Below are 20,424 nucleotides of genomic sequence, written 5' to 3'. Positions count from 1 at the left end.
TCTAGGAGAGAAGAAGGCCAGCACAATGGATCCAAAGGAGATGTTTTCCTTCATGGCCCATCAATTCCAAAAACAACAGGAACTGGCACACAAATTGATGGAGGACTCCTTGGCCGCATCGAGGGCCCAGCAACAGCCGCTTCTGGAACTGTGTCAGGAGTTGTTGAAAGGAGGAGCACGGGAACAGCCAGGGCCGACGATGCCAGAGGGAGCTGCAACGGGAGGAGCACCGTTGACCGGAGGCCTGACGGGGATGAACTGGTTACCCTGGGGTAAGCTGTCCGATAAGGACGACATAGAGGATTACCTGGGGGCATTTGAACGGGTAGCGGTTGCTGCAGCCTGGCCAGGGGAGCAATGGACTATGAGACTGGCTCCGGCATTATCCGGGGAGGCACTGGCAGCATTTCGCAGTCTCCCGGCTGTTGAGATTGCGGACTATGCTAAGCTTAAACGGGCTATTCTGGACAGGTACGGGCTAAGTAAGCAGTCCTACCGAAGGAAATTTAGAGAGTGGAGGTGGGCAGAAGGAGAGACGCCCAGGGCTTTGGCCCAGAAATTACTGGATTTGGCCACCAAGTGGTTAGAACCAGAAAAAAACTCAGTGACTCAAGTAATGTTAGAGCTGGTGTTGGAGCAGTTTCTGGAGGCCTTACCAGCAGAATTGAGAAGGGACTTGATTAGGCGGGGCTGTGGGTCTTTGGATGAAGCTGTTAAAAGTATGGAATGCTTTCTAGAGTCCCAACATGTGGGTGGGGGCGGGGTGCGGGCGGGAAAGGAGAGATATATGACAGGGGCTAAGCCTCTGCAGGCAAAGAGGGAACTGGCCGGTATGGGTGAAGGGGGAATGGGGGTCTCGGGGTATGCCGGGGATCGTATTTGTTATAGGTGTGGGCATAAAGGGCACGTAAGGAAGGATTGTAGGGCCAAGGAGGGCTTTACTTCTCATTCTTATAAACAGGTGTCCAATCCCTTTACTCAGGTCGTGGAGGTGGGGGGGGGGGGGGGGGGGTGAAAGTGGAGGCCCTGTTAGACTCGGGAGCTGACCAATCTATGCTTTCAAGGAGGTTATGGTCCCGTATAAATAAGGGAAAGTATGATCAGAGAGGGGCTAGCCAGGGGGAGGTAGCTATTCAATGCATTCATGGGGCTAGTACTAGGTATCCTTTACATTGGGTGACCGTAAAAGGGCCTATGGGGGCACACCGGATATTAGTAGCGGTGTTGTCTCGGCTGCCACAGGACCTGATACTGGGGAGGGACTGGGCCCCTTTTTCCCTATATGTGAAAGGGGGAAAAGCCTTTGTAACTACCCGGGCTCAGTGTCAGTCACAGCAGGAGGGTGGGAAGGTTCTTCCTTTGGATCAGGTTTTTCCCTTTCATCCTGAGATTTTTGGTACCCCGGGGAAAAGTAGGAAAGGGGTCCGGCAAAATAAGGGAGCTCAATGGAAAAGAAGGCAGGCCATGATAGAGGTCGAGGGGGAAGGAGATTTTCCAAGGGACCTGGGGAAGCTCCTAGAGCAGTTTCCCTCTTTTCAGAGGGAGCAGGAGTCTGACGGTACCTTGCAGTACGCCTGGAGTAGGGCCCGAGAAGGGGAGGGGGGCTCTTCCCCGCATTTTAGGGTGGAGAAGGGGCTGCTATTTAGAGTTAGCTCGGCAATAGGGAGCGGGTGGCAGAAACAGTTGGTGATACCTAAGGGGTTTCGTAGCCTGATCATGAGATTAGCTCATGATCACCCGCTGGGGGGACATAAGGCGACACAGGGTACCCTGGACCAGGTTTTGCGAAGGTTTTATTGGCCAGGGGTTTATAAAGAAGTGGAAGTGTATTGCAATTCCTGTGGGCTCTGTCAGAAGGTAGCCGAGAGGGGGCCAGAGCGGGCGCCTTTATGTCCCTTGCCTCGTATTGGGGTTCCGCTAGGTCGCCTGGCTATGGATATTGTAGGACCGCTCCCCAAGTCACGGAGGGGTTTTGTGTATATTTTGGTGGTGTTAGATATGGCCACCCGTTTCCCGTGGGCGGTGCCCCTGCGTACAGTGTCAGCTAAGGTGATTGCCGCTGAGCTGATTCACATTTTTTGTACGGTGGGGTTTCCCCGGGAAGTACTTACTGATAGAGGCACTAATTTTCTCTCCCGTACATTGGCTCAAGTATGGGAGGCGTTTGGTATTGCACACATCCGTACCGCAGCTTACCATCCTCAGACCAATGGTCTGGTAGAGAGATTTAATAAGACTCTTAAGACTCTCTTGCGTAGAGGGTTGGGGAGCTGTATGGATGAGTGGGATCGCCTCTTGCCATTTGTCTTATACACCTGTAGGGAGAGTGTGCAGGCTTCATTAGGAGTGTCTCCGTTTGAATTAATGTATGGGAGGGGCCCGCGGGGAATTTTGGATATCCTGAGGGAACAATGGGTGCCACCGGATAGAGGAGACTGTACGGTGGTCTCTTATCTGTTTGACCTGAAGGGTAGGTTGCGACGATTGGGGGGCTACGCCCGGGATAAATTGGGTAAAAGTCAAGAATATCAAAAATCATATTATGATCAGGGAGTGAAAGAGCGAGGGTTTGCAGAAGGGGAGAAGGTCATAATTATGATAGCAGATGGCCCTCATAAATTTGAAAGTCGGTGGAGGGGACCGGGGGTGATTACTAAGAAATTGGGGCCCGTTACGTATGAGGTGAGGAATAAGAGGGGGAGAAAGCAAACATATCACGTGAATGTGTTAATGTTGTGGAGGGAAAGGAAGGTGCTGTGGGGCGGGACTAAGGCGATGGAGGAGGAGGATCTGGGGCCTCAGATCTCAGACATCTTTAAGTCCCTGAAGCCCCACATTGCAGAGGAGTTAAATAAGGATCAGCAGCAGGAACTTGGGGCACTACTAGAAGAGTTCCAGGATGTCCTTACTCCCTGTCCGGGGGAGACACATTTGAGCATGCATGAGATTATTACAGATCAGGGCCGGGTGGTTAGGCAAAGACCTTATAGGCTGTCCCCGGTGAAACAACAGGAGGTGGTTAGACAGGTGAAGGAAATGCTGGAGTATGGTATTATTGAAGAATCATATAGTCCTTGGTCAAGTCCAGTGGTGCTGGTGCCTAAGAAAGACGATACCTGGCGGTTTTGTATTGATTTCTGCCAGGTTAATGCCCTCTCCTCGCCTGATGCCTATCCTATGCCTCGTATTGAGGATTTATTAGATAGGTTGGGGTCGGCTCAGTATCTGTCTACGCTGGACTTGACCAAGGGATATTGGCAGATTCCTTTATCTGCGGAGTCTAAGCCCAAGACGGCCTTTTCTACCCCCTTGGGGCTCTTTCAATTTAAGAGGATGCCGTTTGGATTAAACTCCGCAGCGGCGTCCTGTCAGCGCCTGCTAGATAGGGTCTTACGGCCTCATCAGAGTTATGCTGCGGCTTATCTGGATGACGTCATTATCCATAGTGAGGACTGGGTTACACACATGAGGCAGGTCAGGAAGGTGTTAACAGCTTTCCGGGAGGCAGGTCTCACACTGAATCCCCAGAAATGTCACTTCGCCCAGCAGGAGGTTAAATATCTGGGCTATAAGGTGGGGGGTGGGCAGGTAAAACCCTTGTTGGATAAAGTACAAAGTATTAGGGAGTTTTCTTATCCGACAACCAAAAAAAGGCTGCGGAGTTTCCTTGGGCTAGTCGGGTACTACCGCAGGTTCATTCCCCATTTTGCCTCGCAGGCTGAGCCCTTAACAAATATGCTAAAAGGGAATCGGCCGAATCAGTTGAAATGGGGGGAGGAGGAGAAAGAAGCCTTTCAAGAGTTGCGTTTAGCGCTATGTGAGGATCCGGTACTGAAGGCAGTTGAATGGGGCAAACCCTTTGTGCTGCAAACGGATGCCTCGGGGGTGGGCTTGGGGGCAGTACTTTCTCAGATCCATGAGGGGGAGGAACATCCTGTGTTATATTTGAGCCGTAAACTCCTTCCTCATGAAAAAGGATATGCCACCATTGAGAAGGAGTGTCTGGCTATTAAGTGGGCCACCCAAATGTGTCAATACTATTTAGAGGGACGGCCCTTTAGGCTTATTACGGATCATGCCCCCCTGAAATGGTTAATGCAGATGAAAAGCGCTAATGCCATACTTATGCGTTGGTATCTGTCCTTGCAACCCTTTCAGTTCCGGGTGGAGCATCGGGCAGGCAAACTATTGGGGAATGTGGATATTTTGTCCCGAATGGCCGGGCAGGAGGTTGAAGGAGTCAAGCCCCGGGAGGGTAAAAGGTTCTTAAGCGGGGGGGTATGTAAGGAGGAGGTAGAGGGAAGGCAGAGAAGAACTGAAAGGGGCAGTAGGCCTAGAAAGGAAGATCACTCTCTGCCGGGGAAAGGGGGTAGGAGACTTGCAAGAAAGGAAGTGAACTACAGAACCCAGCAGTACTTGCAAGGGAGGAGGGAACATGAGGGACAGCACTCCAACTCCCAGCAGGCAGAAAGGTCAGCAGGTGATTGGGAGATGGAGGACAATCAAGGGGAGGAGCAGCACCTGGGAGAGAGGGTGGGGGAAGACTCCATGGAGTGGGAGGAGATTGAGCTGGAGGAGGACTGTGAAAAGGCCATGAAAGAAGCTGAACCAGAGCAAATGGAGTTCTTCTGCTCAGGACAGAGGGTTATTACATGAAGAAGGTCAGTCTGTACATTTTCGGTGGGAGGTTGTCAGAGTGTTGGTGGCTGACAAGTGAGGGAGGAGAAAATGCCTCTATCTCCTAGGCAGTAGGAGAAAGTGAGTAGAGGAACTGACTGACTCAAAGGTCTATTTCATTTGGGTTTGGAGTCTCAAGACTGAACTTTTGGGAACTGTTGGGGGCTTGTGGGGAGAGAGGAAGAAGAAGGGAAGTAAGTTGTACAGAGACCCGCAGCTGGAATACAGCGCATACTCTATGCGCCTGCTGGTGGGGCTCTGAAATAAAAGTGCTCTGCAGAATAAACAGTACTGTGAATTGCTTTTTGCAAGTGAGCCGGAACAGTTCTGTTGGGGAGATGGATTAGCCCCAATTGTGTGGGCGAAGAAGGACAGCTCGGAGAGGTGCTCAGAGGTGCGCAGACCACACAGAGAGGTGTTGAGCGGAGCGCGGACAGCACAGAGAGGTGTCGAAGCAAGAGCGGACAGCACGGAGGGGTGCTTGCTGACAGGATTCAAGATGGATCACGTTTGAATTTGGTACCTCCAATCAAATTTCAAACCCCGAGTGTAAACCGTACCGAAATGTAAACTGTACTGAAATGTGACATATAACTCAGTGCCATCCCATATAACATTTTAAAAACAAACATTAAAACTTTAAAATCTATTCTAGCCTTTGCAGGCAACCAATGAGTATTGAAGAAGTATGATGTAACATGCTCCACCATCTTCCCTCCCCATTTTTACTGCCATGTTCTGTAAAACTTGTAATCTATGAAGCTGCTTATCAGGCTGGTCCAAGAGCATAATATTTACATAATCCAAATGAGATAATATCAAGGCTTGCATCATTAGTAACAAGTGTGTTTAGGTTTCAGAAATTTGCAAATTCTTCTAATTAAATTCAAATTGAAGAAAATCATTCGTACACCCATATTCACATGAGGTTCCATTGGTAACCTAGCATCAATCCACCCACCTAATATTTTTATCTCCAATGAAATGGGTATACTCACTCCTTCTAAATCAATATTTGTCTGGATTAATTCAGCATGTTGAACTCCCACTCATATTATTGTGGTTTTAACTGGATTAATTTTTAGTGCATCCATGGCCATCCAATCTTTTACTTTTTTGTAAACCTCATTAATTAACAATAATGTTTTAGACATTGAATTCTCAGTTGGAAATAACAGTGTAATATCATTTGCACACATAAAATGCATAATTCTCGATTCTCTTAAAAGTATCCCTAATGGTGTCAAATACACATTAAATAGAATGGGGGACAACAGGCATCCCTGTAGTACTCCACATATCATCTGTCATTCACTTAAGGTCTTATCAATTCTTGATGTTCTGTATTTGAAAAAATCCTCAAACCAATTTTTCACAGTTCCTGCAATACCAATTTCATCTAAATAAAAAAGCATGTCTTGATGTACAATCAAAAGCAGCAGATAAATCTAGCTGCACAACAAATACTTGAATAATTTCGTCTCTCCATAACCTTAATTATGTTAATATTGCTTCCAGCAATATTTTCATGCTGAATAAAGTACAAAATTCAGATTGAGAATCCTCCAACTATTCATAGGCCTCCAGATAATCTTGTAATTGACAGGCTACCACACCTTCTATTATTTTTGTCACATTTGAACTACAGGTTGATAATTAGAACAGATTTTATCATCCAGCTTTTCACCTTGCAATAGAGAATTTAAATTAATTAATCTCATCTCCTTATGAAAGGTATCCCTTTGTAACAATTGATTAACCATCTCTAGTAACCATCCACTTATAGCAACAAGCACTTGCTTTAAGAAATAAGCTGGATAAGGATCCAAATTAGTTGTCCCCCTCAGCATATTTACAAAATTTATAAAAGTCCTGCATATTCACCTGCATTTTTTATTATAGCCTTTTCCCACAGGTAAAATATGCTTTACATGCAGAAATGGCTTTATCTAATTACTCCTGAAAGGGCAGCATCATAAAAGGCAGCTAGGCAGGAAAGGCACAGAGCTGCCTTTAGGGGTCAATTTAGGGGTCCTTTTACTAAGCCGCAGTAAAAAGTGGCCTGCAGTAGTGTAGGCGCATGTATTGGGCGCGCGCTGGGCCAGTTTTTATTGTATTTACAAAAAAATGGCTTTTTTAAATGGGATGGGAAAAAATGAAACCAGCGGGCACCCAAAACTGGCCTGAGCCCTTAACACCACTTATTGATCTAAGGGTAAAGTCTCATGAGCTACACATGCGGTGACCGGTCAGTGAGCCCCAAGTGCCGATGAACCGGCACGCGTAGAAGGAAATAAATGAATAATTCATCCACACATTATAGGCACCTGTCAAATCTGAAATTACAGCCAGGAGGGCATGCTGGCCTGGTGGTAGTGTCATTTGGGCGTATGCTGCACAGCTTAGTAAAAGGGCCCCTTAGATGGTTAGCGTGATAATTGCTGCTCAGTGCTTGTTATACCCCCCCCCCCCCGATCCCTTCTCCCAGGGCCTTGTGGGGAATGTAGTCTGGCCCCATACCTCCTCCTGACCTGCTTAGACCCTCCAACCTCCTTACAGTGCGTCCCGCCTACTCTGCAACTTCCTGTTTTCCGCATAGGTGGGACGCGCGCCTGAGGAGAGGCCCCGACGATGTACGCTGGCAGAAGGCTGACTATGGGAATCGCCGGTGCTAGAGGTAAAATGGCGCTTCAGGGCAGTAAAAATGACCAGACCACATGGACAGGGAGAGCGGGCAGAAGAGAGGGAGAAATGCAAAACTCAGGAGGGGATGGAGAAGGGAGAAAGCGCTGCCTAAGACCAGAGTGGAAGTGAACTTATCTAGTCCACTGTAAGCAAGGTAAGGAAGCCAATTTGTGATCTGTTTCCACTTTCCATCCCCCTCCTTCCCCGTGCAGCCGTCATTTCAGTTCACTCAAAACAAAGTGGAGAAAATTTTGTGTCCACCTACTTTGGGCTCAGGCCCATCCAAAACTGGCTGTCTGGCTACACCACTGCCACATGCCTTTGTTTAACGAAGCAACTGTCACTCTGTGCAAGTTGCTTCTTCCCATACTCTATACATGTGAACTTCTAGCTGTAGCAAAGACCAGCATTTTCAGGTATATCACTTATTTGAGCGAGAAAACAACTGAATTTTCAAAAAATGTATCACAACCTGCTTGACATTATACACCCACTGAGTTCTTCCATTTGTATACTGCAATCTGCTTCTGTTACTCATTGGTTTATTTTTTTCTTTACTCAGAGTATAAAAATTTCTGAAGCACACCCTACAATAGTCCCTTTATGCTCTTCCTAAATTGGAAAAAGGAGTGTTTTCACACTTGGCATTATTTTGCCATAATATACAAAATTATTGTCTTGGTATCTAGTGATGTATTAGTCATATTACAAATCGATACACCTCTCTTGTACCAAGCGATAATATTCACATCTCTTGGAGAACATAGGCCATATCATAAAAATAACTGGAAAGATAACTCTGTCTTGATGGTTAATGGGTGGTGGAACTAAGGGCTCTGTTTACTAAGGCGCACTAGTGTTTTTAGCACGTGCTAAAAATTAGTGTGTGCTATCGCTAGAGACACTCATATGGGTGTCTCTAGCATTAAGACATACTAATTTTTAGTACACCCTAAAAACGCTAGCATGCCAACAGTGCAGCAAACAGGGTCCTAATTCTGTGGCAATGCCAGGTACAAGCATCTTACTGAGGAGTGCAATGACTTACGGATATATATTCTCATATAATTAATTTCGCTGCATCATAATGATCTTCTATTTCTTTATGGGGTCCTTTTACAAAGCCTCGGTAAGAAGTGGCCTGCGGTGCAACTTTTTGGCGCACACTGGACCATTTTTTACCACGGTAGAGAAAAAAAAGCTATTTTTTAATGAGACGGGAAATGGGCCCGCGCTAAAATTAAAACTAGTACACACCTATTTATGGCCTGAGACCTTACTACCACCCATTGACCTAGCGGTAAAGGCTCACACTTTACCGTGTGGTAACCATGCAGCACACGCTAACATGGCCGCGCTGCCGATTACCACTGGGAACGTCCCCCGTAGTATAAATTTTCTACCACGGGATTTGGCACATGCCAAACTCAGAATTACCGCTGGGTACACTTGCAACCCCAGCGGTAGTGCCGATTTGGTGTGCGCTACCCACGCTGTTAGCTCTCCCGTGGCTTTGTAAAAGGGTCCCTTAGACTTACAAAGTTCTATAGGTTACTATAGTCTCAGTCTCTTGTAATTCATTTTGCTGCATCATAATGTTCTGTTGCTATTTCCTTATATGATTATATCCCTCAAATGTCTGACAAGTTTATTTTTCTGGCTATTGTTGTTACTGAAAAGGTTTCAGTAAAATTTGAGGAACAAAAAAACAAGAAACGGCTTAAATAAATGTATACTTTGTATTCAGACTATGAAGTTAACTTGTATTTGACAATCAGGTCTCCCTGGGGTTAAGGTAATAGGCATACCTCGTTAAGCTAATTACTGAAAATGTATTCTTACCTATATACCACTGTGCTGCATTCAAAGACTGAAGATCTAACTCTTTATGGAAACATTTTGTATTGTTGCTGTTACTTACACTGATATCTTCCAAGTCCAAGCTATTGAGAATTATACTGTTGCGTTTCCAGATGATTGGCGGTCTCAGGGTTCCTTGAATGGCACACGTTAGAACAGTACTTTGTCCTACCGTTGCTGCAGTGATGCTTAATTTCTGATCTTCTGGCAGACTCAGCTGAACAATTTCTGTGAGAGATGTTTTGTTGATAAAGCTAATTAGTAAGCAGTTTTGCAGACAAGTAATTTAAGGGTTCTAATTTGAATCAAATAAAAAGTTTCCAAAGGAATGGACTAAGTTAAAAACTGTTTCAACAAAAAGGTCAATCTGCCATTTCATTTAAATTGATTGACAAGTATCAGCTAGGAAGTTGAGAGGCATTTCAATTAAATTGAATTTCAGAGGGATAGTTATACTTAGCATGACATATTTTACCTGAAGCAAGATAAATTATTGAAATGTCAAAGCAACATATTATTTTAGCATCTGCATACTAATCAAAAATGATTTGCTTATCTGTCAATAAACTTATAATCATATTGCAGGAAGATCAGAACAACTATGCATCTAGAGAATAATTGCATAAGAAGCTTCTATACAGGGCTAGATTCTGTATATGGCACCTGAAAAATCCACCTGGAAAAGTATTATGCCTAGGCATATTCTCTAAAGTATGCCTAAATTTTATAAAATAGACTAAAATTTCTGTGCAATATATAGAATATGCCAAGCGGCTACACAATGTGACTAAATTTGGTCATGTCCATTTAGACCATGTTTTACTTGATTTAAATTCCAACGCCTAAATTAGGCCAGATCGGAAGTATTCTATAATAATGCACATAGATTTTAGAAATGTCCATGCCTTGCCCCTGGTCCCCTTTCAACTATGTGAATCAGAATTTAGACATACCACATTATAGGGAAAGGGAAATTGGACTTGATATACCACCTTTCTAAGGTTTTTGCAACTACATTCAAAGCGGTTTACATATATTCAGGTACTTATTTTGTACCAGGGGCAATGGAGGGTTAAGTGACTTGCCCAGAGTCACAAGGAGCTGCAGTGGGAATTGAACTCAGTTCCCCAGGATCAAAGTCCACTGCACTAACCACTAGGCTTCTCCTCCGCTCCAAATACACTTAGGGCCCCTTTTACTAAGCGCGCTAGTGTTTTTAGCACATGCTAAAACTGAGTGTGTGCTATCGCTAGAGACACTTATATGGGAAGTACCGCAGCAGCCCGGTAGTACTTCCCACCCCTAGTGCACCATCCTATCCAGCCGGGTTAGTGCAAGAGCCCTTACTTCCCCCTCAATGGATGGCGGTAAGGGCTCTCCTCAAAATGGCTGCATGGCAAGTACTTTACTTGCCTCATGGCCATTTCCTACATGAAGGAGAGACTTCCCGTTTATCCACTGCAGTAAAAGGGGGCCTTGGCATGCGTGAAAAGTACACACCAATGGCAGCGCAGGCCCCCTTTTGCCGCAGCAAAGTTGTGCATGTAAATCTCAATGCCAATTAGTGCTAATTGCTTGTTATTATCCAGTTAACAGCGCTGATTAGCTAGCTAACCAATTAAGTTATGTGCATTGTTTTAGAATACGCTTTGGTTTCTGTGTGGATTTTTAGGCACCATGTAAAGAATCCAGGGTATAGCGGTAACAAATACATGCATTTATTTAAACATCAGGCTACAGTTTAAATAAATATGCTGACCACCACCACTGAAAACTTTTTTTCTCATATTCTGAAAAAAAATCAAATAAGCCATAAGTACATAAGTACATAAGTATTGCCATACTGGGACAGACCAAAGGTCCATCAAGCCCAACATCATGTTTCCAATCCAGGTCACAAATACCTGGCAAGATCCCAAAAAAGTACAAAACATTTTATGCTGCCTATCCCAGAAACAAGCAGTGGATTTTCCCCAAGTCCATTTTAATTATAAACTTGTCTGTACAACTGAAGCCCTCCCTCTCTAGTGTCCTGCTTTCTCTGACAAAACTTCCTGTTTCCTGTATTATACACTGTACAGGTGGAAATATGAGGGCGACACTTTACAGCATTAATCGTGCTTCCTCGGGAGCCGCTGGCAAAAAGGTACTGCTAAGCTTTCAACTTCATTCTCTTTATGGTCAATCACTTCTCCGAGAAAACAGAAATGATTGATGGTGAAATAAAGAAATTGAAAGTGAAAGCTTAGCAGTACCTTTTTGCCAGCGACTCCTGAGGAAGCAACATATTGTGTAAAGGAGGGGATCCGTTGAGCATTAGCCGAGCATTGCACAGAGTTTTGAAAGTGAAGTCACCATGATTTATTAAGTTTTACTATTGAGGAGTTTGTGGAAAATTTAAAAATGTAAACATTTTTGAAAAAAACAATAGTGATATATAAAGAAGAGAAAAACAAATAGAAATAAAGGATGGGGGAGGTTTTTAGACTGGTGATATTTTCAGACAATAGCTTTCAATAAAAAAAAATGCACTGTCTTTATTGAAGTCTTTTCCTCCACCTATATAAAATATTGGTTGCATTTATACAAACAGACTTAGGGTTGTATGCAGATTGGGTTACTAGGAAATCCATTCATGGATGTGTACTGGATTTGTTTTAATTTGATTTCAGCAAAGCTTGTCGTATTCTGAACAGGATGCTCCTAAAGAAACTGAGCAGCCTAAGGAATGGTCTGGGTTAGGAGACTGGTTGAATAATAGAGAGAAAAGGTAAATTGAGTTACTCAGAGGAAAGAATGATGGTTAATGAAGTGCCTCTGTAATCAGTGCTGAGGCAAGACCTGTCAATACCTTTGTGACTGTGCAGAGGTATGAGGAGAAAAAGTTTGTCTTTTTGCAGTGAACCTTAAGATCTGCCACATACACCTGAGGAGCAAGATGAAATGAACAGCTGAACTCCTGACTGCTTGGCAGCAAGGCTTGAAACCAAAAATACAGACTTTTGCATTTTGGACTAGATTCTATATATGGTGCCAAAAAAATGGCGCAAAAAATGCTATAAGCTGCGCTTAAAGTTAGGCATGGTTTATAGAATAGTGCTTACGCCCGGGGATTGTGTCTAACTTTAGGCATGCGTGTTAAAAACACGTGTGAGCTTCTTAAGGCTTTTTCCTCCTGTTCAAACAGCATTTTTTTTGAAAGTCAGACAGCTGATGAACTCCCACTATTGTTTATATATTTGAATTTGTTTACTGTCGTTCTCACCCCGTTTTTTTATTTAACTTTAGGCATGGCCATTTGCACCAACTGAAATGCGGTGCAAATGTACACGCTTACATTAGGCACATATTCCTGTTATTCTATAACAACTGGCATTAATTTTAGGAAAGCCCCCATTCTGCCCATGACCCTTCCATTTCTGCGCCCACTTTTTCAGATCACATGTAAAATTCAGGCACAGATCCCACGCCTAAATTTACACACACAAAGTTCAATTAAATGTAATTAGTGTCAAAAATTGCTTGATAAAAAGCCAATTATTTGGTGCTAATTACCTTATTTAATTAAATTGCGTGCACAAATTAAGCATGCACCCGAATGTGTGCGTGCAATTTGTGGTGACATTTACAGAATTAGGGGGTTTAGAACTAATTTTATAAAGCATTTTTGGTGAATACATGGCCACAGACAGGCAAAAAAGGCTTTATTATAAAATTCCAAGTGGCAGAAATGTAGGTGCATTGCCCTGTTAACATATACTTTTGCTAGTAGGTGTGTGCAGGTGTGAAGCCTTGGCAGTGCATAGGCAGAGTTCACAATTATGTACAGAAATTATAAAGTATATTAATCTATGTGCATACACATATACTCTATGGTCGATATTGTGTATCTAGATTTTTAGAAGGCATTTGAGAAAGTACCTCATGAAAGACTCCAGAGGAAATTGGAGAGTCATGGGATAGGAGGTAGTGTTCTATTGTGGATTAAAAACTGGTTAAAAGATAGAAAACAGAGAGTAGGGTTAAATGGTCAGTATTCTCAATGGAGAAGGGAAGTTAGTGGGGTTCCCCAGGGGTCTGTACTCAGACCGCTGCTTTTTAACATATTTATAAATGACCTAGAGATGGGAGTAACTAGTGAGGTAATTAAATTTGCTGATGACACAAAGTTATTCAAAGTCGTTAAATCGCGGGAGGATTGTGAAAAATTACAAGAGGACCTTACGAGACTGGGAGACTGGGTGTCTAAATGGCAGATGACATTTAATGTGAACAAGTGCAAAGTGATGCATGTGGGAAAGAGGAACCCGAATTATAGCTACCTCATGCAAGGTTCCACATTAGGAGTTACGGAACAAGAAAGGGATCTAGGTGTCGTTGTTGATGATATGTTGAAACCTTCTGCTCAGTGTGCTGCTGAGGCTAAGAACGCAAATAGAATGTTAGGTATTATTAGGAAAGGAATAGAAAACAAAAATGAGGATGTTATAATGTCTTTGTATTGCTCCATGGTGCGACCGCACCTTGAATATTGTGTTCAATTCTGGTCGCCACATCTCAAGAAAGATATAGTGGAATTAGAAAAGGTGCAGAGAAGGGCGACGAAAATGATAAAGGGGATGGGACGACTTCCCTATGAGGAAAGGCTAAAGTGGCTAGGGCTCTTCAGCTTAAATACATAAATGCAAACTCCTCCCCAATAGTTCTTCCAGGAATGCCTGTGTTCAGTCTGGTTATACACACATTATGTATGTGCAGTTACTTTATAAAAGCCTATTTCTGTATGTAAAGTACTGCTTTGCCATATAAATGTTTGATACAAATCCACTAATAGCAAGTAGAAATTCTCTGTTAAGTGTCTTACTTAAGTGAGGAAAAGACTTCAGATACTCGGCTCTCGCTGATATAACTGCCACATGAACCGGGTCGCTCAGCGTTTACCTTGAAAAGTTTTATGTGCCAGGTTTGTGCAGTATATCCATATAACATCCATCTTAGAAACACATATATAATTTTGACATATTCAAAACCAGCACATCACCAATTATATTTGCAAACTTAGAAATATAACAAGATATTATCTCAATGCTGTCACAGTGACTGTTTTTCCTTGCCAGTTTGGCATTCAGGGGGGTCGGGGACACAAAATCTACTTGGGGATTAAGGGGGCAATTCCACGTACCCCCCATCCCTCCAGTGGAGTGTTGCTCAATAGTAGCTGTTTACCAAATCCTAAACGTGCTTTTTAGCAGGTGCAATTCCCAGTGTCAATCATTCCCCTTCTGAAATGGGGAATAAATGTCTATGAACTTGCCAAGTCCTTGTCCCTCCCCAAACATGGCTAGACCATGCCTTCTTAGCATCTGCATGCACTTGACATGTATGCAAGATAAACACTGGTGTGCTGGTTTATGCATGAATCAAATATGAATAGCATTTGTAAAATGAGGGCCTTAACTGTTCTAATGATATCTAGTAGATTAAACACTAGTGACAAATATGCATTATAATAGACCGTTTCCTCTTAACCAAGTTAACAAACATTGTGTTCAATTCTGGTCGCCACATCTCAAAACAGATATAGTGGAATTAGAAAAGGTGCAGAGAAGGGCGATGGAAATGATAAAGGGGATGGGGCGACTTCTCTATGAGGAAAGGCTAAAGTGGCTAGGGCTTTTCAGCTTGGAGAAAAGACGGCTGAGGGGAGATATGATAGAGGTCTATAAAATAATGAGTGGAGTGGAAAAGGTAGACATGCAGCGTCTGTTTATGCTTTCCAAAAATACTAGGACTAGGGGTCATTCAATGAAGCTACAAAGTAGTAAATTAAAAATGAATCAGAGAAAATATTTCTTCACTCAACATGTAATTAAACTCTGGAATTCATTGCCAGAGAATGTGGTAAAGGCAGTTAGCTTAGCAGGGTTTAAAAAAGCTTTGGATAGCTTCCTAAAGGAAAAGTCCATAGACCATTATTAAAATGGACTTGGGGAAAATCCATTGCTTATTTCTGGGATACACAGCATAAAATGTTTTGCACTTTTTTGGGATCATTCCAGGTATTTGTGACCTGGATTGACCACTGTTGGAAACAGGATGCTGGGCTTGATGGACCTTTGTTCTGTCCCAGTATGGCAATACTTATGTAATTATAACATGCATGGAGATTGATGCACATTGTTATAGAATCCGTTTGGATTTTGGCATAGAACTCTAGGTGTGCTATATAGAATCTAGGGGAATATGTTGAAGGACTGGGTATTTTAAAGAGTAAAGGGTCATGGATTTGTTATACCACCTTTCCGTGGGTACAACCAAAGTGATTTGCATATATTATATGCAGATGCTTTTTCTGGGACCCTTTTTACTAAGCTCCGCTAAAAGATTGCCTGCGCTATGATTAGCATGTCAGTTTCCCCCGCATGTTGAGGCCACTTTTAGTGTGGCTGTAAAATAGCTGATTTTTAATTTCTTCAACTAATAGCTTCGGACTAATTTCCCTGTTAGCGCTCCCATGTTAACCATGCGCTAATCAGTTGGTGACCAGCAACGTAGGTGTGTTAACCAATTAGCGCCCCCCAACACACCCCTAGTGCTAAAAAATACAAAAGTGGGAAATGTGTGTAGGTGAAAAAACTACCACGGTATACCTGACCGTGTCCCACAGTAGTGAATTTTCCTGCATGGTAAACACACGTTAGTGCTTACCGCCGCTTAGTAAAAAGACCCCTAAGGAAGCCAGAAGAGTTTTTAATACTTTGTAAGCCTCTAAAGCCTCATTTATTTTACTATTGTTTATCATTAGGATTCATTTACTGCCTTTTTGAAGGAATTCACTCAAGGCGGTGTACAATAAGAATAAATCAAACATGAACAATAGACAATTGCAGCAGTAAAAATATTCAAATAACAATACAAAGTATGGCATAGTATACTACTTACAATGTCAACACAATACGTAATAGAACATTTTAATTGACAGTGTAGGGTATAAGCAAAGGTGGAGCATATAGATAGGTAAGAAAGTAAAAGAGTTAGACAGTAAGGTGACTAATTTAAAGAAAGTTGCACATGAGGTCAGAGAGATGGTTAACATATAGGGGGTATGTTTACTAAGGTGTGTTAGCATTTTTAACGCACCTGTAAATTTAAGGCACATTAAACACTAACGCGCTATACATTTCTATGGGCGTGTTAATGTTTACTGCGTTAAAAACACTAACGCGCCCATAGAGTCGCTTAGTAAACCTAGCCCATAGGTAAGAGAGTAAGAGGAGTTAGAAAATAAGGTGACTAATTTAAAGAAAGGTGCACATGAGGTCAGAGAGATAGTTAAATATTATCTCAGCTAAGGTAGGAGTAGATAAACATGTCCTGCTGCAGTATGTGAGATGTAATAAACTGTGAGCCTCTAGATGACATTCACTTTAGTACAGTAGCCACTACGGTTTCGCTTTAGCTAAGGTTGTCAGACTTGCTATCAGACGATAGATGGCAATGTTAGATGTCCAAAAGTCATTTTAGGTATGAATGTTAATACAATAATGAACCCTTTCATGGTGGGGTGTTTTTTCATATAAAGCATCGACCATCTTACAAAGACTTTTAGCAAATTTTCTTAACTATTATATATCCCAAACAGTTACTGGGAAAACTTGTTCCCAGAGTGACTATGAGGGGCATAATCAAACGGGGTGCCCACATTTTCCTGAAGACTTCCTCGAAGGTCATCCTGCGAAGGGGCAGGGAAACCCATAATATCGAAACAAGATGGGCCGCCATCTTTCTGTCACGCTTCTTGTGGAACCTCTGGGTTAGTGAGCCCTTGGACCACTGCTGAGGAGCGGCAGCGGCAGGAGAATCACCCAAACACAAGACAGGCAGACCAGACGTCCCGGCAAACCCAGGATAGGAACTCTCAGACGCAGGCTGTCACCGAGGCAACTCAAGCTGGCACAAGCAAGACCGGAAATAGCCCAAACGTCTCCTGCACCTGACCGCCATTCCTCCGGAGTTGAGCCCCTGAGAGCAGGCGGCCGGCAGGACTTACCGAATAGGGCAGAAGGCAGACAGTAGAGAAAACCAGGATATAAGCTGGGTCTGGACATGCAGCAGGCAGTAGAGTAAACCAGGATACAAGCAAGATCAAAACCTAAATCAGGAAAACCTCAGCAGCACTGCTAACAACTCCCACCAAAGGAAACTCCTTTGAGGACCTCTGTTGCAAGGCAAACTAGAGACCTACCCAGGTGGTTAATAAAGGCAACCTACATGGGAGTTCACTAAGTACGGGTACTGCTTGGTTCCAAAAAACTCCCAAAACAATCTGGAAGGCTGGAAGATCCGGACAGGACCAGCATATCTTCTGGAACATGGGAAACGGTAAACCATCACTTCCCAGCACCCACAAGGTCTAACCACCGGGGACCGAGGTGTCTGCAAGCAAGGAACCTGGGCACAACCGTGACACTTTCGTTTCGATAATACAGTCGGGGACGCCCAAATCTCAACATTTAGGTCCTTAGAGATGGTTGTCCCTGATTTTCGGTGATAATGGAAACCAATGACGCCCATCTCAAAAACGACCAAATGCAAGCCATTTGGTTGTGGGAGGAGCCAGCATTTGTAGTGCACTGGTCCCCCTCACATGCCAGGACACCAACCGGGCACCCTAGGGGGCACTGCAGTGGACTTCAGAAAAAGCTCCCCGGTGCATAGCTCCCTTACCTTGTGTGCTGAGCCCCCCAAAACCCACTCCCCACAACTGTACACCACTACCATAGCCCTTAGGGATGAAGGGGGCACCTAGATGTGGGTACAATGGGTTTTGGAGGGCTCACATTTACCACCACAAGCATAACAGGTAGTGGGGGATGGGCCTGGGTCCGCCTGCCTGAAGTGCACTGCAGTACCCACTAAAACTGCTCCAGGGACCTGCATACTGCTGTCATGGAGCTGGGTATGATATTTGAGGCTGGCATAGAGGCTGGAAAAATATTTTTTTAGGGTGGGAGGGGGTTAGTGACCACTGGGAGAGTAAGGGGAGGTCATCCCCGATTCCCTCCAGTGGTCATCTGGTCATTTAGGGCAATTTTTTGTGGCTTGGTCGTAAAACAAAAAGGACCAAGTAAAGTTGGCCAAGTGTTCGTCATGGACGCCCTTCTTTTTTCCATTATCGGCTGAGGATGTGTTAAGCACGCCCCAGTCCCGCCTTCGCTATGCTTCCAACACGCCCCCGTGAACTTTAGTCATCCCCGCAACGGAAAGCAGTTGAGGATGCCCAAAATTGGCTTTTGATTATGCCGATTTGGGCGACCCTGGGAGAAGGACGCCATCTCCCAATTTGTGTCAAAAGATGGGCGCCCTTCTCTGTCGAAAATAAGCCTGTATGTCAGCCCTTATACCTGATTGCACGTCCAGATTTAAAGTGACTCGTGTTGCAACGCATCAGGTTGAAACGTCTATATGAGCACTGCAGAATGCAGTACCTCTTGCTTCCTCTTACAATGTAGGGCTAATTCAGAAGCTGCTAATTCATTCGCCTCACTTCTTAATTGAACATGTTTAGTATGCAACAGGGCAGCAGCAATTGTAAATATTGATCTAGTATTATTAAGCTCCGTATCTATACGTTTTGCAAAATAATTCTTGTTAGCATCTACTGATGCTGCTTTATATTGTTCAATATGCATCCGCCACAGTCTTCTAAGCTTCAGGTCGAAGGCTGATCTCCACAGACATTCTAAATGCCTACTCTCAGCTTTCATCTGAAAATTGTACTGAGGAGCAAGATTCTGTCAACATCCAAATTCAGTTTTAAAAGCTGCTTTATAATCCAAAGTATTTTTAATTGACATGAGTGGAGGAGTAACCTAATGGTTAGTGCAGTGGGATGAGACCTTGGGGAACTGGATTTGATTCCCACTGCAGCTCCTTGTGACTCTGGGCAAGTGACACAGCCCTCCATAGGATTATAAAACTGTCTTGTTTTGGTTCATGCTTTTCTGGCAAGTTTTTTATTTTCTCTGTCAACTTTGGGGAATATACACCTCTGATGATTTTTTTTAATATTATTTTGTATAGTACAGAAGGAAATACATTTCTGTTTCTATATTTCCAGTATTGCATTGTATGCAGAGCATGTCTTCATAATTTAGGGGCCCTTTTACTAAGCTGTGGTGAAAGGGGCCCTGCACTAACAGTGGTGGCCAATTTTACCATATGCTGAGGCCCTTTATACCACAGAGGGTAAAGAGGCCGAAAAAAGAAATGTCCATGAGGTAATATTGCACTTACTGTGTAGTCATGGGGGGGGGGGGGGGGGGGGGAGCACTTACTGCCACACACTGAAAACCTGGCAGTAACCAGCCAGCGTATGGCACTGCCCAATTGCGGCCGGGTAACACCCATTGGAAATATTTTTTCAAATATTTCTGCTAGCAACAGAAATGCTGTGCACTGTGGGTGGAACTACCAACAGCGTCCACGTTGGGCTGTCAGTAGTTCTACATTTCCTCAGGTAAGCCCGGTGTGGGCTTACTGCCATTTAGTAAAAGGGCCCCTCAATTTACCATTTTCTATTCCTCAGTTTACAAGCAGAGCCAGGATGGAGCAATTTTTTTTTGTGACATTTGTTCCCCGCGCTTTCCCACTCATAGCAGGTTCAATGTGGCTTACATATTATATACAGGTACTTATTTGTACCTGGGGCAATGGAGGATTAAATGGCTTGCCCAAAGTCACAAGGAGCTGCCTGTGCCTGCAGTGGGAATCGAACCCAGTTCCCCAGGACCAAAGTCCACCACTCTAACCACTAGGCCGCTCCTCCACCGGATTCTCTATATTGTGCCTAGCATTCTGCACAGAAATCCAAGCATCTATATAATAATTTGTACCTCAAGGTTCTCTGACTGGCTGGCTGGCTGGATTCGTAACATGTTGGTGATGTCAGCTCGCCTCCAACGCTCCCCTTTCATTGTCCTGCCCTCGCGTAGAGACAAAATGACATCAGAGGAGGGCGAGACACTGAAAGGGAATGCTGGAGGCGATGCAAGCTCAGCCTGCCTGCCACTGCTCAGATGGAGCGGAGGACAGAATCGCGGGACATCGAGGGGAGGGGAGGGCAGGGCAGAGGAGAATCTATGGACATGGATGGGAGGAGAGGAGAGAATCGCGGGACATGGATGGGTGGGCAGGGCAGAG

General features: G+C 44.0%; 1 protein-coding gene across 2 annotated transcripts in view; it reads right to left on the bottom strand.

Moving 5' to 3' along the window:
- FSTL5 (follistatin like 5) overlaps positions 1-20,424 on the bottom strand; it is an 877,920-nt gene that overhangs the window by 243,042 nt on the left and 614,454 nt on the right. For both annotated transcript variants that reach the window (XM_030191590.1, XM_030191591.1), the window contains exon 7: positions 9,284-9,450. In XM_030191590.1, the coding sequence (XP_030047450.1) occupies positions 9,284-9,450 (167 nt within the window). The remainder of the gene's footprint in view (positions 1-9,283; positions 9,451-20,424) is intronic.

Source organism: Microcaecilia unicolor, chromosome 2 (genome assembly GCF_901765095.1).
Source record: "Microcaecilia unicolor chromosome 2, aMicUni1.1, whole genome shotgun sequence".
Lineage (NCBI taxonomy): Eukaryota > Metazoa > Chordata > Amphibia > Gymnophiona > Siphonopidae > Microcaecilia > Microcaecilia unicolor.
Note: the sequence above shows the minus strand (reverse complement) of the source record. Positions and strands in the feature narration are given on the sequence as shown.